Raw genomic sequence first — 18,893 nt, forward strand, 5'->3', positions numbered from 1 at the left:
CCAAACACGTCAAAAAGGAAATCCCAAAAACGGTGATACACATATGCTAATGGTCAGGTCCGACCAACGGGCCTTTTTGTCTTGGCTCTTTTCTACAGGCCCGCATGGAGAAACTGATGCAGATCGTGCAGGAAGAAGGCCCTGACGAGGGACGATCGCATACGGTGCAACTTTACCCAAATACTGCCCAGCGTTCACCGTATAATAATTACCCGCGCTAAGAACCTCGAAACCAACCCCAGAAACAGCAAGTACCGTGTACTCATCAAATAAACCACTCACACAATTCCCACAAATCAAACCCAACGAATAAATACGATTGTTTCAAATATACCCAGTTTTAAGAACATTTCCGCCTGTTGTTCGTCACTCGGGTTCGACCGGAACCGCAAGGCCTCGTTCGCAGACAGTGACCAAAATTACAAGCATAGTTGCCTTTGAGCCACCGTGGATGAGATTCGGATTTTAAATAATCGTGTGTCGTTGGCGACTAGTGGGCATTTGTTCTTATTTTGTGTTCCTGCTTACCAGAGTTCCCTTGGTCCCAACATAAGACGAAAGGCTGCACGACTTAACACTTTGAACGCCCCGTCACCCAGATCTGGGTGACGGGTGTATTTCCTGGGAGGCCCCGTCACCCAGATATGGGTGACACTTTTCTCGTTCAATTTGAATATGATTTTCAAACGGAATTTGATAGAATAGGCACTTAAATGTAAGAATGGGATATGTAGAATAATCAAAAAATCAAAAACATAAAAATATAGTTTTTTATACTATACTTTTAAACGGTTTTATTTAGCATGACCTAGTATGTATGCATGTTTATCTGTAGAGTTGTGCTCGCTTCTAGATTTACTATTACGCCGTCCGGTGAACATTTTGAGGATGGAAAAAAAAACATGTGCGCCTATCCGAGTTGCGCAATTATTATTCTCATTCTCAGAAAAAACTTGCAACTTGATTCTTCTTTCAGGTTTTTTTACTACAAAGCGCAAAGAACAATGAAAATGAATCACGTGAAAAGTCGGAGTTGCCAAATGTGATATAGTTTATGACGATTATTTACCAAGAAAAGTGACATATGTTCTTGGTATGATATACTCACAGAATTTTCGCAATTGATTGAACATAATATTCCACATTCTCAAAAAAAAATTGTAGTTAATCATCGTCTTCGAATATACACTGAGAGGAAAATTTAGTAAATATGACGAATTTTTTGGTACATGTTACTAATTCTCTAGTCATTTTCTACCCTACCAATCATTGGTACATGTTACGAAAGAAAAATGGTAGGAAAAAATGTCAAACAAACTGCGATTTGTTGCAATATCAACATTGGTGCAATATCAGTAAAAATGTTGCTTCTTATTTGTGATGATTACCTATCAGGGATTATGAAAATATTTTTTAATAATTATTTTTAATTCAAAAAATGTATTTGATTACATTTAACTCCACATACATAGAATACATAATACTAATTACATATCAATTATTCTACAATATAAAAATTATCATTGTGAATAATAATAATAGTACTTAATAACATCAATTATTCTATGAGCAGCGTATAAGGGGAAAATTACTATCGCAGCCTCAACCACATCAATTTCATATGCATTTCCAAAGTCTCGAGTACTCGAAAAAGTACCCGTTCCTCTTCCTGCTGCATCGCTCTGGTTTGCATTATTTAGGGACGGGGATAGCTGATTAACAGAGTGTCGGTAGCACAGCACGTTTCATCCGTATTTTGTTTTCTCGTGTCCCCATGAACAAAGGAAAAACATATGTTAATAATATTAAATATGTATACATGTAATGAAACATAACATCAATAAAATGCTCACCTCCGAATATCTTCGTCTCCAAAAGAGAAATGGCAATTGCAAACTGCGCGTTTCACAGATGTTAGGTATAACGAAAAAAACAAGGTTACTAATGGTATGAAGTAACATTTACAAATCCTTGGTAAGAACGTTCATTGCATCTGACACCACTTTTACGCGATTTTGGTAATATTTACAAAAAATATGTATATTTTACCAATGTTTTGGCTACTAAAGATTTGGTAGCTGCTTTTACTAAACTATTTCTCCAGTGTAGTATATAGGAGCAAGTGCATTCTGTTTAATTTCATTTTTTTATAATCATTGGCAACACTGTAAAATTGGCTGAAACATTATTTTTGATTTCGGTTGATTTCATTCGGATTCAACAGAAAAGAAATCCTGAATCGAACCCGAATCCATTATTATCGTTGCTTGCTTATTCTTCTTGCACACCGACAGTTGAATTTGGGCCCTGCAAGAAACTCGACCGAATCGCTCTGGGCGATGAAAGTGTTAAAGAGTCTCCTGTCGCGTGTAGCCGGGGGTTACATAATAACGTCTAATAACTATTCCGTGAAAAGTTTTGGTGGCTCTGGAAAGCGTCCATGGATTAATTTTTGTTCTCACGATGCCGAAATGTTTGTCCTCATTTTGCCAATGCACTTTTCTCGACATCCACATGCATTTTGGCATAAGTATCATCACTGTGTGCTAGATCGATTACACGAAAGCGATGGGTTGCGGTTGTCCATTAGTCCATATAAAAACTGATCGTTGTTGATGATAATATCCTTTTTATTACCCAATTTGATTATTATTAATTATAATCCAATCCAATTTGATCGGTTTCTTGATCAGTATGGAGAGATAAGCATACGCGCACAATGCATCGATTCAGGTGGGTCGGTGTTTGCACTAATACAAACCGTCCAGAACTATCGAACGATTAAATGTCTGCAGTCTGCGGAGGCTCTTAGTGTTTGAGTGCAACAAAATTAAAACTCGTTGCCGCTGTCGCCATTGCCGCCGTTAACGCTTCTGCCATTTTTGCCACTTAAAATGCAGTGAGAAATGCATTAATAACGCTTAGTTATTAATGAAAAAAATGTAGAAGAAGAAATTCGATCAGAGAAGATAGGCACTTTTGACATGTTGATCTAGATTTATAGAAATCGCATCATCCGTTTACACTAGCGCGAACTTATATAAGGAATATATTCATTTTTTTTCAGGTGAATTTAATCACCTGAAGTTGAACTGCATCCAACTTTAGTGATTTCTCACCAGTGAGAAAGCATGTCAAACTGCCAATCAGAAATTTGACCAATTTTTACCACATATTTTAATGAAAACGGTTTTTATTTGCCGTCTAAACTATCAAACACAACAAACAAGCTTCCAATATGAGTTCTTAACTCAAGAAAGTCAATGAAAAGAGTGTTTACCAAGTGTTTTGATTCGGTTTGTTCATCCTATCCACCACTAACCGTCTATGACGCTGCGCACAGTACAACTGTATCCATGTACAGCGGTGAAACAGGTGGGTACAGATACCGACTTGCTTGCATGGTTCTAGCGCTATACATGGTGACAGACATACAATTTTCGAAGTACAACGGTGTTACAGCTGTATGTCTTTCATAAGTATAACTTATGTTAAACTAACGCTGTACCGATGGCTTTTACTAGGTTACACTGACCAGTTTGACATTTGTTTACCAATGTTATCGAGAAATATGTACAAATAATTCGTATTGAAAAGAATGACTTATCATTGGTAATATTTATCAAAAAAATCGTCATATATACTAATTTTTTCTGAGAGTGTAAGCGCATCGATGTAAACGATACAAAATGAGACAACCTTCCTTGTATCGACATACTGTTTGTCCACGAGCACACGAGATCTGTCAGTTCATTATGTATATATCAGGGGTTAGACATCAATTGAATATAGGCTACCCAGCCTGAGGGCATCCGTATACTAGCACATAGGATTTGACAGCGTCAAACATGTCCGGGTCGCAAATGCAATTTGCGACCACTGTCACTCGCGAGAACTGCCAAACTCTCAAGCTGGTGTAAAACAAGGCACTTAACATACTACCAGGTGGGTCAAAACGTGAAGTGGTTTTCTGCAGCCATTTAAAAAATACACAAAAGTAAATTAAGACGATTGAGCACAATTTGTGGAATATACTGATACTTTATGAAATACTCATTGCTATATTCATTATATTCATTACGTTTTACGCTGCAAGCGTTTCATTTATTGTCTTTGCGTTGAAGGCACCATAATGATTTGCGCCATTTGGAAAACGAAATTAAGGACGAAATTAACACACTTCTAGAACAAAAAATAATGAATGAAAATTTACTTTTCTGTATTCAATATGTATTCTATGTAATAGAGTAATACGTTTCCTCGAAAATTGTGAAATAATATGAAACTGAAATTGTGTTTGATGCTGATTTTATATTATAATGGTGAGTTTTTGTGATTATTGTGTTGTAAAATATTTGGAAATATACAACCAAATGGCTAAGTAAGCGTCAGGACTACGTGTTTTAAGTAATCGAATAACTTAAAAATCTACATACTATTTATAAGATTTCAAAACTACCTTCTTTAAATTTTCACGAATTTAACGATTGTTTCGAGTTAAATATGACGTTTACGTTTACGTGCGTTTTAAGCCAGATATAATACTACATTTCAAGTGATCAACCTAGGGTTCTACGTTTTATATTATCATTCAGACCCTTGTGATCATCATGATCATTACATTTCACATAAATTTTTTTTTCAAAAAACAATTCTTTTTGACGTAGGACTACGTCTAACCGGAAGATATAGGGGGTGAAATGGAAATCTAGGCACTGAACAAGTAGGAAAAAATGCAAGATTTGGAACGCTTATAACTCGAGCATTTCTCAATAGATCGCAAAGGTTTTTGCATCAATTGATAGGAAATATATCTACGCATCTATCATAACGAATAACATTTCATTTTTCTTGAGATAAATAATTGAATAATTGTGAAATATCAAGCATTGTCCAAATGCACTATGTGCCCATTTTTGATTGGTCCATTTTGTGCTCCTCAAATCGTACCGACCAAAACGGGCAACCAGAGCAGCAGCGAAATAGAATGAAGCACGATTGGAAAGGAAAAAGAAAAAAAATGAACGAAACATTGGTCGCAGTCTCTCCATGCGTAATTCTCTAGCCAGTCAGCTTAAAAATCCCCGCTCCGCTGCCGTAACGATCATTCTCATCCAAACCGTACACCACATCGGTTCGCATCACAACACATCAACAAACCAACCCAAGCAGCCATGTCTGGACATGGTAAAGGAGGAAAAGTGAAGGGAAATGCAAAATCCCGCTCCAACCGTGTTGATCTGGAGTTCCCCGCAAGGGTAGCTAGACCGAGCGCGTTAGTACCAGTGCACCAATCCACCTAGCCGGCGTTATATAGTTTCGGCCGCCGAAGTGATCGAGTTAGCTGGTAAAGCTGCTCGCGACGATAAGAAAACCCGCATTCGGAACAGAACACATTCGGTTCGGTGGACATCAAGACAACAGGCAGTTGCAGCGAGTGGCCAGTGGCAAACGCAATCGCAAAACGGCATCAGGTAGTAGAAGAAAAAAGTTTTTTCTTTATACAAACTGCTTTGGTGGCAAATCCAGAACAGGGCGGCATCGAGGGCGTTCGAAATGGTTTTTTTCAAAACCACGAGTACTAAGTTTTCTAAATTGGAACCATTCCATAAAACAAGGCGCTTTTCAGGGCCATTAAACCTTCCAAAAAAGAGTTTAGGAAATACAGTTCAATGCTTTCTAAAACATCCAAAATAATAATAAAACACAAATTGATTTTTTCATAATTTGTTTGCCAGGATCTGATGAGTATGTGAATTTGGCAGTTGTTCTGAGCTTATTGATGGTTGGGGACTTTCCTGATTATTCAATTTTCACCAATTCTTAAATTGTTTCCAGATTGAAAGTACAGTAATTTACAATTAGTTCGACATTTAGCTAATTGGACGGACATGTAATGCGACTTATTTAGTTGGACATTTTTGTAAACATAGAGATCCAAATTATGACCCCACATTGAAAGTCGACACTGTACCCCTGTCATCGCAAATGTTCAATTACAGGTTAAAATCGCCTCCAATGCGACACTGAGTGGCGCTTCGGCACGTCGCATTGAATGTAATTTACTATACAACATGTCACAAAGCTGGATGGGAAGAAATTTTCCAACTGTGAAAGCTGTGGCGAGTGGCAACAAATCGCTAAACAGGAAGGTTTAGCAGAACAAGATGGGGATATCGAGTGATAACAAAACAATAAACTCTTTAGATTGAAGATAATTTTGTGATCCTGAAAAGGACCCTTTTTAGCCTGCATGTGAATCCAACGAGCGAACAAATCGTAATGAATGTATTTTTTTGCCATCGCTCCCTTTTAACGCTCATTCGTTCGTCTCGTTGGACTCGCCCCTCTGGCTGAGTCTGCCGATTTGTCTCTATCCTGTGAGTGTGTACCGCTTGAGTATAAAACACGCGGACCCCAAAAAAATATCTTATTTTCTTTCAAACCGTAAACCCGTGTGGTTGTACGGCATCGGCATCGTGGACGTAACAAAGGAGGACAAGTTAAGGGAAAGGCAAAGTCTCACTCGAACCGTGCAGGTCTCCAGTTCCCTGTCGCATTCACTGATTGCTCCGCAAGGGTAACTAGGCCGAACGGATTGGTGCCGGAGCATCAGTATACCTAACAGCGATTATAGAGTTTCGGCCGTCGGAGTGCTCGAGTTGGCTTGCAAAGCTGCTCACGACAATCAGAAAACCCGCATCAAGAACAGAGCAGCTTCGGTTCGGCGCTCATCAAGGCAACAATTAGTTTCAGTGAGTGGCAAACGCAATCGCAAAACGGCAGCTGGTAGAAGAAGGTAAAAGTCTGTTTATACAGACTGCTTTGGTGGCAAAAGCAGCCCCCATAAACCACGGTGCTTTTCAGGGCCATTAAACCTTTCAAAAAAGAGTTTACGAAATACAGTTCAATGCTTTCTAAAATAATATCCAAAATAATAATAAAACACAAATTGATTTTTTCATAATTTGTTTGCCAGGATCTGATGAGTATGAGAATTTGGCAGTTGTGCTGAGCTTATTGAAGGTTGGGGACTTTCCCGATTATTCAATTTTCACCAATTCCTTAATTGCTTCTAGATTGAAAGTACAGTAATTTATATTTAGCTCGACATTTAGATAATTGGATGGACCTGTTATGCGACATTTTTGTGACCATAGAGTTCGGGGTCCAAATTATGACCCCACATTGAAAGTCGACACTGTACCACTGTCATCGGAAATGTTCAATTACAGGTTAAAATAGCCTCCAATGCGACACTGAGTGTATCTCCGGCACGTCGCATTAAATGTAATTTACTGAACAACATGTCACAAGCTGGATGGGAAGAAATTTTCCAACAGTGAAAGCTGTGGCGAGTGGCAAACGCAATAGCTAAACAGGAAGGTTTAACCGAACAAGATGGGAATATCGAGTGATAACAAAAACACAACACCAAAGGTTCTTTTCAGAATCATCAACATGTTCATAAAGAGTAAACAGTAAACTAATCCATATTTTAAGGTAGATAGGTAGGTATTCACGTAGGAGAAGAAAATAAAACAATATATTTAAAATATATATTTAACAAAAGCTGTCCCTTTTGTATAGTCCTACGTCACTCCGGTTATGTCCCCGACATTACCCACCCGTCTTTTTTTTAGTTAGCGAATGGGCGCACCTTGTTCCATAGATTTGCCTTGAGTTCGCCGAGTAATTTGATAGGTTTGGCAATGACAGCTAAATTTGTAGCACATCTTGATTCGCGGATCATATCCCCTTGCCCGGGGCTTGAGGCTACCCAAATTCAAAATCAATATGGCGTCATTTGTTTATCAACATATCATTTACGAGGATTGAAATCGAAAAATGCGCTGCTTTATTCTAACTGCATGAGCGATTTTCATATTTCGGTTTCACATGGAGGTGTTCACATTTAACATGGAGTTTAAAGTTAGCCACTATTCGACTATATAACCGGACCGAGTTGTAAACAACAGTAATTGATTGAACCAAAATGTCAGTAAACCGCAGCAATATTGGGTACACTGGCAATATGAGGGATTTGACGTTTTAGTCGTACCCCTGGTATATATGGTATATATTCGATGTGTTCGCTTAACACGATAAAAGGTGAGAACTAATAGTTCTTCAAATAGAAGAAAATGCAAAAACAAAAACAAAGTGAAAATACACGGAATATGCAGCAATTTAAATGGTTTATGACATTCACAAAAAAACGAGCGTCGAGAATAGAAGATGTGAACGATGATATAAACAACAGAATAACAAATCGTAACGATGGTGTATTTTATACGCTACGAAAGCAATTCCAAAAAAAACTAACATCAATGAAAATAAAAGTATGTGACCCGGATGCAATATCAGGATCAACCGAATCAGGTCTTGTAGTAAACAGTCAATCCTCTAATCCTACATGTTCCACGGATCAGCATGATTTGAATATAGCTGTTGAAAGGCATAATTCTATTCGATTCTCTACATCAAATAATACCAACTTACCTGTGATATTCAACCGAGACGTTCCATCAACTGCGTTACATACGATGCGAAGCCTATGTGTGGATGTTCATGATGGTAATACCAAACTAGATACAATGATGGAGAATATGCGGATAGAATTGTTAAAATACGGCTGGTATTGGGGAAAACTAACCAGAGCAGCTGCTCAAAAACGTCTTGCCAGACAAGACAACGGAACTTTTCTAGTGCGCGATTCACAAACAGAGAGATATCAATTCACCGTGAGTTTCCGGAGTTCTGGAATAACGATGCACTGTAGAATAGACTACAAGGATAACTATTGGTGAGTAGAATGCTAATTCGATGCTTTATTAAGAGTATCAACCATCGAAAACAGTTATAAAATATTTCGATTTTATCGAAATGAATGGCTAATAACTACTAAAGTTGATTGGTTTTTTTCTAATATATTTATAGGTCTTTCTCTGGTTTAACGACGCCTACTCAATGTGAGACAATGATTGATCTAATCGAAGATACAATGAAAAAATCAGAGTACGGTATTATTGGTTTTGTGAAGCAAAATACTACCTTGACACCTCCATTTCCGGTACGTTTAACAAAACCAATCAATAGATTTTATGAGGTTTCCTCACTACAGCATTTATGCAGATTTATTATAAGACAACAAATAGATACTAGAGATATCATGAACCTTCCACTGCCACCCAAGCTGAAGGATTATATAGAAGAAAATTTCTATGATTAATAAACAATCGACTTCAAAGTTCACCACCGTATCATTGAATTACTTCATATCTGAAAGCTACATAACATATATTCTAATTCACATAAAACAGTGTACTGTTAAAAGAACATATCCTATATATTATTAAATCGCAAATTCGAGCAGGTTTTGCGGAAAAACGATGTGCATCAAAATCAAGCTATTCTGGTTTCTCGCAAATAGAGGTACGACTTGACACAACTTCAATAGTCAGCCTCCCAAAAATATGATAGATGCAACTACATGTGATAATTGGTTTTGTGATACGATATTATTATTTTATTATTTCGTAATTTTCATCTATATTCTTAGCTTACTTTCTCCATGGACAGATCGTCGAAATGTATTCCTGTGTAGAGAACAATCCACGTTACCAGGAAACAGGCAAATGAAGTCATGAAGCCTTCCTTTATAATTTCCCATATTCCTCCAAATGCTTCTTCGTCAATCATTTGGAAGTTTGTGCAATACAAATATACAATGCCGCAATTGATCATTACAAATCTGAAGGGAAAACAATATTATTCCACGTTACTTCGCTCTCGTATATCAACCATACAAAGCTATTGCGATGAATCCTTTCAGAGGAATGATACCCATTACTATTCCGATGAAAATTCCTACAATTTGGCGTGACCAGTAGATCACGTCCAAAAAATCGTCCTGAAATATATAATAGGTTTATTTTATTTAATAATTGATCTAATTGATCATCACCTTTTCAATCCATTCCGAATGAGGTGTAATCGCACGATTCCATATACTTTTCAGATCTCCATTCTTGGTTTTTCCTTTCCTATCGGCTTGATTAACTTTAGTTGCCATTGAAAACGAAGATTAAATTTCGACAAGAGCTAAATATAAAATCATTAAAACCGCACACGAAAAGCGGACCTTACACGGTCAACTTTATTGACAATATGATGACATTTGAGAGCATAATGACAACTGAACATGGCCGACGACGCAGAAATCCGGATTTTCTGATTTTCGAGCATCAATATCGTGACATTTCATATAGATGCATGATGTTGACGTTTTACCTCACGGACTTCCAGACTGAGTTGCCAGATATGCAAGCGCACATTTAATTTTTGTTAGTCTTTTTTGCGATTGCAATTAAAATTTATAAACTACTGAAATTGTAGGTATCATAAATGGAAGCTTTTGGTTTGGAAAACCGATACTTTGAATAGCAAAATACGGTACTTTTCACGATACAAATCAAAACTTCAAAGTAAACTGACAATGTGATGGTGAGAGAGTGGATGAAACTTAACAACGTTTTAGGAATTTTTTAACGTTGAACTCGGTCATTCTTTGCGCTAGTGAGCGGGTTGTGTGTTTCTTCACACTCCGCTATAAAATTTGGAGAATGAGAAGATCTGGGGAAATCACAGATGAAAAAACATCATGTGTTAATTCAAGCTACAGTAGAATCCCGATTATCCGCGGAATAGTCGGGCAAACTCACCGCGATTAACGAATATCGCGATGACCCATTAAAGGACAAAAAAATGCAAACACGAAAAGAGATGTTTCAACATAAAAACTATGTTCTATCAATACAAAAATCAATCAACTATCCATCTATAAGGTCGTGTACACCAGTGGCTAAATAATGTAAAAGCCATGACCACAACAAAAGAGCATGGGCCTACCACTCACTAACAAATTCCGGAAAGGCCTATTGATTTACTATGGAACTCGCAGTCACGAATAATCCGCAGGGCGGATCACCCGCTCGATGATAATCGGGGTTCTACTGTCATAGTCTCATTTATGGAATATAAACATTTGCTTGCAGATAAAATAACTTGCATATATTTTCGCAAACTAAAATAATCTGGCATCTCTGAAACTGAAAGGAACAGTCTGTATTTGTGAAACGAGTATTATGATGTATTTTTGAGAAGAAAAACCGGATTCTAAAGTGTAAATTATGAATGAAAATTAACTTTTACGAATCAAATTAGTATTCTATGTGAATGCAAATCACTTTTTTTTCTGCAAGTGGTGAGAAAATCCCATACAAAAATTATGTCTGAAATTGACGTTATATTATAATAATACTGTTTAGTAGGAATATCTGAAAATTCAGAGGAAGTAGGTTAAGTTAAGGTTAGGACTACGCGCTTCAACTTATTAAATATTACCAAGTAGATATTTTCATTCAAATTTTACCAATTGAAAATTGCCTTTTAGCCTTCTAATCTGATAGAGAATAGTTTGGATCCCAAACTCGAATGTCGCCACTAGCCATCGCGGATATTTTCGTTGTCTCGGGTTGAGGGCGATATTGACCGTGTAAGGTGGAAAAATATTGATTGAGGTTAGATCAGATGTTGAAAGCCTAGCTGTCACGATATTGAAGACACTTATTGTCAATCCGGTTGATCGTGTAAGGTGCCCAAAAGATAAATGCCAAGTTATTTTTTAATGTCAAGATTTAGAAATGTACACGAAGCACTCAATCGACCCACATGTTGAGTAAGAAACAGTTAGAGATGGGCAAACCGTGCTGATCAAAAGAACTAGTTCACTAAAAAGAGTGAACCGTTCTTTTTTGCAGGGCAACAGTTCATATGAACCTAAGTGGTGCGGACTCAATCCACTTCATTCTCAAGCAAATTCATGCATGTTTTCAAGCGATTTCTTGCAATAAATTCTCAGACCACCAGAGATGCCAGATTTACAAATATGTTTTTAAATTTACAGACATATCTGTAAAACATTCATCACATCTATTCATCACATCAAAAATATTTGACTCACCATATGACATTTTTCCATAGTTTTAATACAGAAAAGTTATTATATTTAGTATATATCAATACACATGACGTTAGACCAGCGATACTCAACCTGCGACCCGGCAGTCCTTCTGGTTGGCCCATCTGGTGTGTATGAAGTTTGGAACTCATACACATAAGTACTTTTGCCTTGACATCATTGCAGACTCATATTCGCTATCCAACTCTTGACGAGTAAAGTTCAGTGTCGCTATTGTGCGTTGCCACTTTTACTATTGTGCTATTGGTATAGTGTACGAGTGAAGGTCATTGCTGTCCGCTTTCGAATTGACCTTTTGTGAAGTGGAACAAAGGAAGCAGCGCTCTTGCAGCTGGCAGCCCTTGGCGGCTGTTGAACATCGGCATAACGGGATCGCCATTGTGTGGCTGTCGTTAACGTTATCATCGCGTGACCGTTTGAGCTATTCTTGCGCTATTGTGTTGATCCATAGCGCGTAGCCTCTGTCTCTCCCTGGTTAGGGCAGTAGAGCGCAGTATCGGAACAACTTTTATATTAAGGTACACATATTTAATATTAATATTATTATTCAACTCATATGTTCATTGCTTAACATTATCATCATAATTTTTTTTGTTTGTTTTGTTATTTTTTTTTGAGATTATTGTTAAAATCAATAATAGATTAAAAATAAGACACAATTTTTTGTAAAATGGAGAATAGTGGAGAATCACCAGAGATGGAGATCTCCGATAATGAATCCCATACAAGATCTGGGAAAAAACATAAACGAGTCCCTCAAAAAGAAGATAATTCTTCTGGGGACGAATCTGCTCATCCTTCCAAACCCCCCTCTAAGAAAATAGCAAGCCTCCCTTCTGAACCCACTGTTACTTCCACTCCCCCTCTCCCATCATCGATTTCGCTTCCCCCTTCTGATGTTTCCGATCCAACCCAATCCTCGTCCTCGTCCTCGTCTTCGTCCTCGTCTTCTCCCTCTGTTGTCTCCGCTCCACGTGTCAGAGTTTATCCAGAAGATGCACCTGGAACTGGCCCTTGGGTTGTTTTCCTCCGGCCAAAACCAAAAGGAAAAAGCCTTAACGTGATTCAGATCATGAAAGATCTGGCCAGATACTCTTCTGTATCTGAAATTCGCAGGGTTAGACCGAACAAATTGCGGGTTGTCGTGAATGAACGGAAACACGCAAACGAGATTGTTGCTGACCAACACTTCACTCTCGAATATAGAACATTTATACCCTCCTATAACGTAGACATTGAGGGGGTGATAACTGAAACGGGTCTGACGAGCGAAAAAATAAAAAAAGAAGGAAAAGGTAAGTTCAAGAAGCTTCCCTCAATGGAAGTAAAGATCTTGGACTGTCGCCAACTCGGGAAACTCTCCCATGATGGGGACCAAACTAAATTTACGCCGTCAGACTCGTTTCGAGTCACCTTTGCTGGTGCCGCCCTCCCTGACTACGTTATGGTGGACAAATTGAGACTACCTGTGCGACTCTTCTTGCCAAAGCCCATGACTTGCAACAAATGCAAGTCAGTTGGTCACACTTCAGATTATTGTGCCAACAAGGAGCGCTGTGCCACTTGCGGGGAGCAACATGAGGGGAAATCCTGCAGTGCGACTGAGCATAAGTGTCCATATTGCGGAGGATCCCCACACGCGCTCTCAGCTTGTGAAACTTACAAGAGTCGCTGGGAGAAACAGAAGCGCTCTTTAAAGGAACACTCGAAGCGCACTTTTGCGGAAATTTTAAAGGGCGCTTCTCCACTGGCCCAACAACAACAACAACCAATCTCAACACACAATACCTTTTCCACGTTGCCAGTTGATGAAATGGAAGCGGACACAGCTAGCGGGGGCACACCGTTTATTTTCAAAGGGAATCCCCGGCGCAAAAATGTGACCACTCCCAAAGTTCAAGAACAAGTCCCCCCGGTGATACCCCCAGCTAGCTTGCCTAAAAAATCGAGTGCAGCGGACAAGCAAAATCAGGTTCCTCCTGGCTTCCGTGGGAATAGTTTACCTTCGAACGACCCAGCACTCGAGGGGACATCAAAAACCCCAACTGTCCCTGTTGTTCCGTCCAGCTCAACTTCCCAATCGGGATTTATAAAGTTGGCTGACCTTTTGGATCAAATCTTCAAGTGTTTCAATGCTTCCGACTCCATCAGAACCCTTGTCATCTCAATGCTTCCAGTATTAAAGACAATTTTGCAACAATTGATGCAAACATGGCCCCTCCTTGCAATGATTATCTCTCTTGATGTCTAATTTAGATAGAGAGGTCGGAGATATCACTGTTTTTCAGTGGAATTGTCGTAGTCTTATCCCTAAATTGGATACATTCAAATTTTTAATTCATAACTTCAATTGTGATGTTTTTGCTCTGTCCGAAACTTGGCTTTCTTCGCGAGATGATATCTCTTTCCACGATTTTAATATTATACGCTTGGACCGTGATGACAGATACGGAGGGGTGCTATTGGGGATCAATAAGTGCCACTCATTTTTTCGAATTGACCTTCCACCTATTGGAGGGATCGAAGCTGTTGCTTGTCATGCAAACATCAGAGGCAAAGACCTCTGTATTGTCAGCTTGTATTGGCCTCCGAGAGCTGCGGTTAGCCGCAAACAACTTGATGACATGTGCTCACTCCTTCCTGAGCCACGATTGATCTTGGGAGACTTCAACTCTCACGGAACTGCCTGGGGGGAACAGTACGACGACAATCGTTCATTGTTGATATATGACCTTTGTAACAACTTCAATATGACCGTTTTGAACACTGGGGAAACAACACGTGTACCTAAACCTCCTGCTAACCCAAGTGCTCTTGACCTCTCGCTTTGCTCGAATTCACTATCGTTAGATTGCAAGTGGAATGTAATCCAGAACCCCAACGGTAGTGATCACTTGCCAATCAAATTTTCCATCACCATAGGGTCGAATTCTTCTGAATCTATAAACATGGCATATGACCTCACAAGACACATTGACTGGAAAAAATATGCGGACGCGATTGCTCTAGCCATCAATTCCAGAGATGGTTTACCTCCATTGGAGGAGTATAACTTCCTTTCTCGTTTGATCTATGACAGCGCGGTTCGCGGTCAAACGAAACCCGTCCCAGGTTCCACTATTCGTCGAAAGCCTCCCAATCTATGGTGGGATAGCATATGTTCCAATCTTTATGTAGAAAAATCGAATGCATTTAAAGCTTTTCGAAAACGTGGAACCCCTGAAAATTTTCAGACGTATTTGGACCTTGAAAATCAATTTAAAAACATGATCAAAAGGAAAAACGTGCTTATTGGCGAAATTTCGTGGGAGGTTTGTCACGAGAAACGTCAATGAAAAAATTATGGAAAGTGGCTCGAAACATGAGAAATCGCTCTTCAACGAATGAAAGCGAAGAATATTCACATCGATGGATTTTTAATTTTGCACGGAAGGTTTGTCCTGATTCCGCTCCTGTGCAAAAAATTGTTCGAGATATACCACAAGATAGGTGCGATCTTGATTCCGAGTTTTCGATGGTAGAATTCTCTCTTGCTCTCCTTTCATGTAACAATTCTGCTCCGGGATCGGATAGAATTAAGTTCAACTTGCTGAAAAATCTCCCTGATGTGGCAAAACATCGCTTGTTGAACTTATTCAATCGGTTTCTGGAGAATAATATTGTTCCAGATGACTGGAGACAAGTACGAGTTATTGCTATTCAAAAACCCGGAAAACCCGCGTCCGACTTCAATTCGTACCGCCCAATAGCAATGCTGTCTTGTATACGGAAATTGTTGGAGAAAATGATCTTGTTTCGCCTTGATCGATGGGTTGAAACGAATGGCTTACTCTCAGATACACAATACGGGTTCCGCAGGGGCAAGGGGACGAATGATTGTCTTGCGTTGCTTTCTTCAGAAATTCAAATGGCTTACGCCGAAAAAAAACAAATGGCTTCAGTATTCTTGGACATAAAGGGGGCCTTTGATTCTGTTTCAATAGAGGTTTTGTCAGACAAATTACACTCTCGGGGTCTACCGCCTCTATTGAATAATATGTTATATAACTTGCTTTGTGAGAAACATTTGAACTTTTCTCACGGAGATTCGGCAGTAAGTCGGGTCTCTTATATGGGCCTCCCCCAGGGCTCATGTTTAAGCCCCCTTTTGTACAACTTCTATGTAAGCGACATCGACAATTGCCTTACACAAAATTGCAGCCTAAGACAATTTGCAGATGATGGAGTGGTGTCTGTCGTAGGATCAAACGAATCCGACCTGCAAGGACCCTTACAAGATACTTTGAACAATTTTTCAACCTGGGCCATTGGGCTAGGGATCGAATTCTCCACGGAGAAAACAGAGATGGTGGTTTTTTCTAGGAAGCATAGACCAGCAAAACCAAAGCTTCAACTTTTGGGTAAACCGATCACTCATGCTATGTCATTCAAGTATCTTGGGGTCTGGTTCGACTCCAAATGTACTTGGGGCTCATATTAGGTATCTGAGTAAAAAATGCCAACAAAGAATAAACTTTCTCCGTACAATTACCGGCACCTGGTGGGGAGCCCATCCCGAAGATCTTATTATGTTGTATCGAACAACTATTCTCTCAGTGATGGAGTATGGCAGTTTCTGTTTTCAATCAGCTGCCAAAACACACCTCATTAAACTCGAGCGAATTCAGTATCTTTGTCTCCGTATTGCGTTGGGATATATGCCCTCAACGCATACCATGAGTCTCGAGGTTTTGGCAGGCGTACTCCCACTAAAAGATCGCTTCAATTTATTATCTCTTCGGTTCCTCATCCGGTGTAAGGTTATGAATCCATTGGTGATCGGAAATTTTGAGCAATTGATCGAGCTAAATTTTCATTCTGGATTCATGAGTTCATATCATGAATTCATCTCCACGCAGGTTGATCCTTCTTCGTATATTCCCAACCGTGTTTGTTTCCCTGACTACATCAATTCCTCTGTACATTTCGATCTGTTCATGAAGGAGAAAATCCATGAAAATCCAGATTATCTTAGATTGGGGTTCGTTCCTACGATCTTCAATGCAAAGTATGGGCGTATCAATTGTGATAATATGTACTTTACTGATGGGTCCTCTATGAATGAGTCCACAGGATTTGGAGTGTTCAACGTATTTTTTAGCACCTCACACAGTCTTCAGAATCCTTGCTCGGTATATATTGCTGAATTGGCAGCGATATACTGGGCGCTGGACAGCGTCGCCTCACGACCTGTTGAACACTATTACATTGTAACGGATAGTCTTAGCTCTGTCGAAGCTATCCGTTCAGTGAGGCCGGAAAAGCACTCGCCGTACTTCCTTGAGAGAATACGAAAAATTTTGAGTGCTTTATCCAGACGCTGTTATGTCATTACCTTTGTCTGGGTCCCCTCACATTGCTCAATTCCGGGTAATGAGAGGGCTGACTCGGGCCCGAGAAAGACAGCCCAAAGTGCCGGTGAGAGATGTGTTGGCTCGGTTAGACCTTGATTACATGTCCCATATATATGTTTTCCTTAAAGCTATAGATCTTCGTGTGTGATTGTCCCTACATCCTTATACCTTCCTTTCCTTCCTTTGCGGGTAATTCGTCCCCTTGCTATGAATAGTAGAATAAGTTGAAATGTAAATAAACTATAGATATACGAATAGATTTAAGAATTGAGTGTTCATCAACATTGTTACAATTTCCTTATATCCCATCCTTCTCCTAAAAATATGTCACCCTTCTAAACTCGAGTACACCGCGAGTAATCGGTTTTCCACCTTACTAACCATAGATGTAAGAAATTTGTTTATATATATATATATATATATATAGTTTAAAAATTATATTTAAGAATTCGGCTCCTTTAAACTTAAGTAACTGAGCCTGTAAAAATAAACGAATTAATAAAAAAAAATTATTGCAGACGAAAGAGAGGATACGGTTATTCACAATTAATGAAAAATTGCATTCTCTGCAGGTAAGGAAAAATCTTGAACGAAAATTGTCTCTGATAATTATTTTCTGTTCTAAGACTGTTTTGCTGAAATGCAAGGAGATTTATTGAAAAATAGTTAAGTTAGGGTCAGAACTATGTCTTCTAAGTATTTAAACAACATCGAATAAAAATTTTCATTCTATTTTCAACAACTTACATTTGCTTTCGGGTCTGCTTATGACGAAATATGGGTTACTGTTCGATATTGTTACGACAGACATGGTTCATGGCCGTGTGGTGATCTAAAACTTGTATAGCCTTGCATGGCGGATGGAAAATATACACTGCATTTTTTTATAAATTTCATCAACGACAAGACCGCAAGCCTTGGTGGATGTCCAATGTATCAACGGAGAAATACTGTTTTTTATAAAAATTAACAACGCGTATGTATGTGTATGTATGTATGTGTAGATCGTTGAAACATTTAAACACACTTACAGCACATAAGTTATTAAGTGGTCCGAAAAATCATTTTTTCCACTTTTTCCCAAAAATTACAAATGAAAATTAATAACTTTTGAATCACTGAATCGATTTAGATGATCGACATATAAAATTGACCTAGCCTTTTATTAAAAAATATTTAACTTGCGAAAAAAATAATTATATTTTAGTAATTATTGATTGTAGTCGTTTTTTATTTTTTTATGACTTTGGACTAGAGGGCGCCATATTTTTTTATATTTTTTCTTGAAAGCTGAGGATTTTTTACACAACATATCTCGATATCAGGGTTGCTATTTTTTCGTTTTTTAGATATGATTTAAAAAAAATCATTTTTCCCCATTTGCCCAAAAATAACTTCCTGCAAAAAATCATAACATTTGAACTACTGAACCGATTTAGATGATCGATATATTAAAT

General features: G+C 38.6%; 2 protein-coding genes across 2 annotated transcripts; one reads left to right on the forward strand and one right to left on the reverse strand.

The window, feature by feature from the left end:
* Positions 1-7,770: 7,770 nt before the first annotated feature.
* Positions 7,771-9,255, forward strand: LOC129767275 (uncharacterized). The gene is made up of 2 exons (XM_055767982.1): positions 7,771-8,806; positions 8,941-9,255. The coding sequence occupies exons 1-2, from the start codon at positions 8,145-8,147 to the stop codon at positions 9,230-9,232; spliced, it is 954 nt and encodes a 317-aa protein (XP_055623957.1). The 5' UTR covers positions 7,771-8,144; the 3' UTR covers positions 9,233-9,255.
* On the reverse strand, positions 9,097-10,240 carry LOC129767278 (GEL complex subunit OPTI). The gene is made up of 4 exons (XM_055767984.1): positions 9,968-10,240; positions 9,810-9,913; positions 9,568-9,754; positions 9,097-9,489 (listed from the first exon to the last, which is right to left on the reverse strand). Exons 1-4 carry the CDS (start codon positions 10,073-10,075, stop codon positions 9,454-9,456), a joined length of 435 nt encoding a protein of 144 aa, XP_055623959.1. The 5' UTR covers positions 10,076-10,240; the 3' UTR covers positions 9,097-9,453.
* Positions 10,241-18,893: the final 8,653 nt, after the last annotated feature.

Source organism: Toxorhynchites rutilus, chromosome 2 (genome assembly GCF_029784135.1).
Source record: "Toxorhynchites rutilus septentrionalis strain SRP chromosome 2, ASM2978413v1, whole genome shotgun sequence".
NCBI lineage: Eukaryota > Metazoa > Arthropoda > Insecta > Diptera > Culicidae > Toxorhynchites > Toxorhynchites rutilus.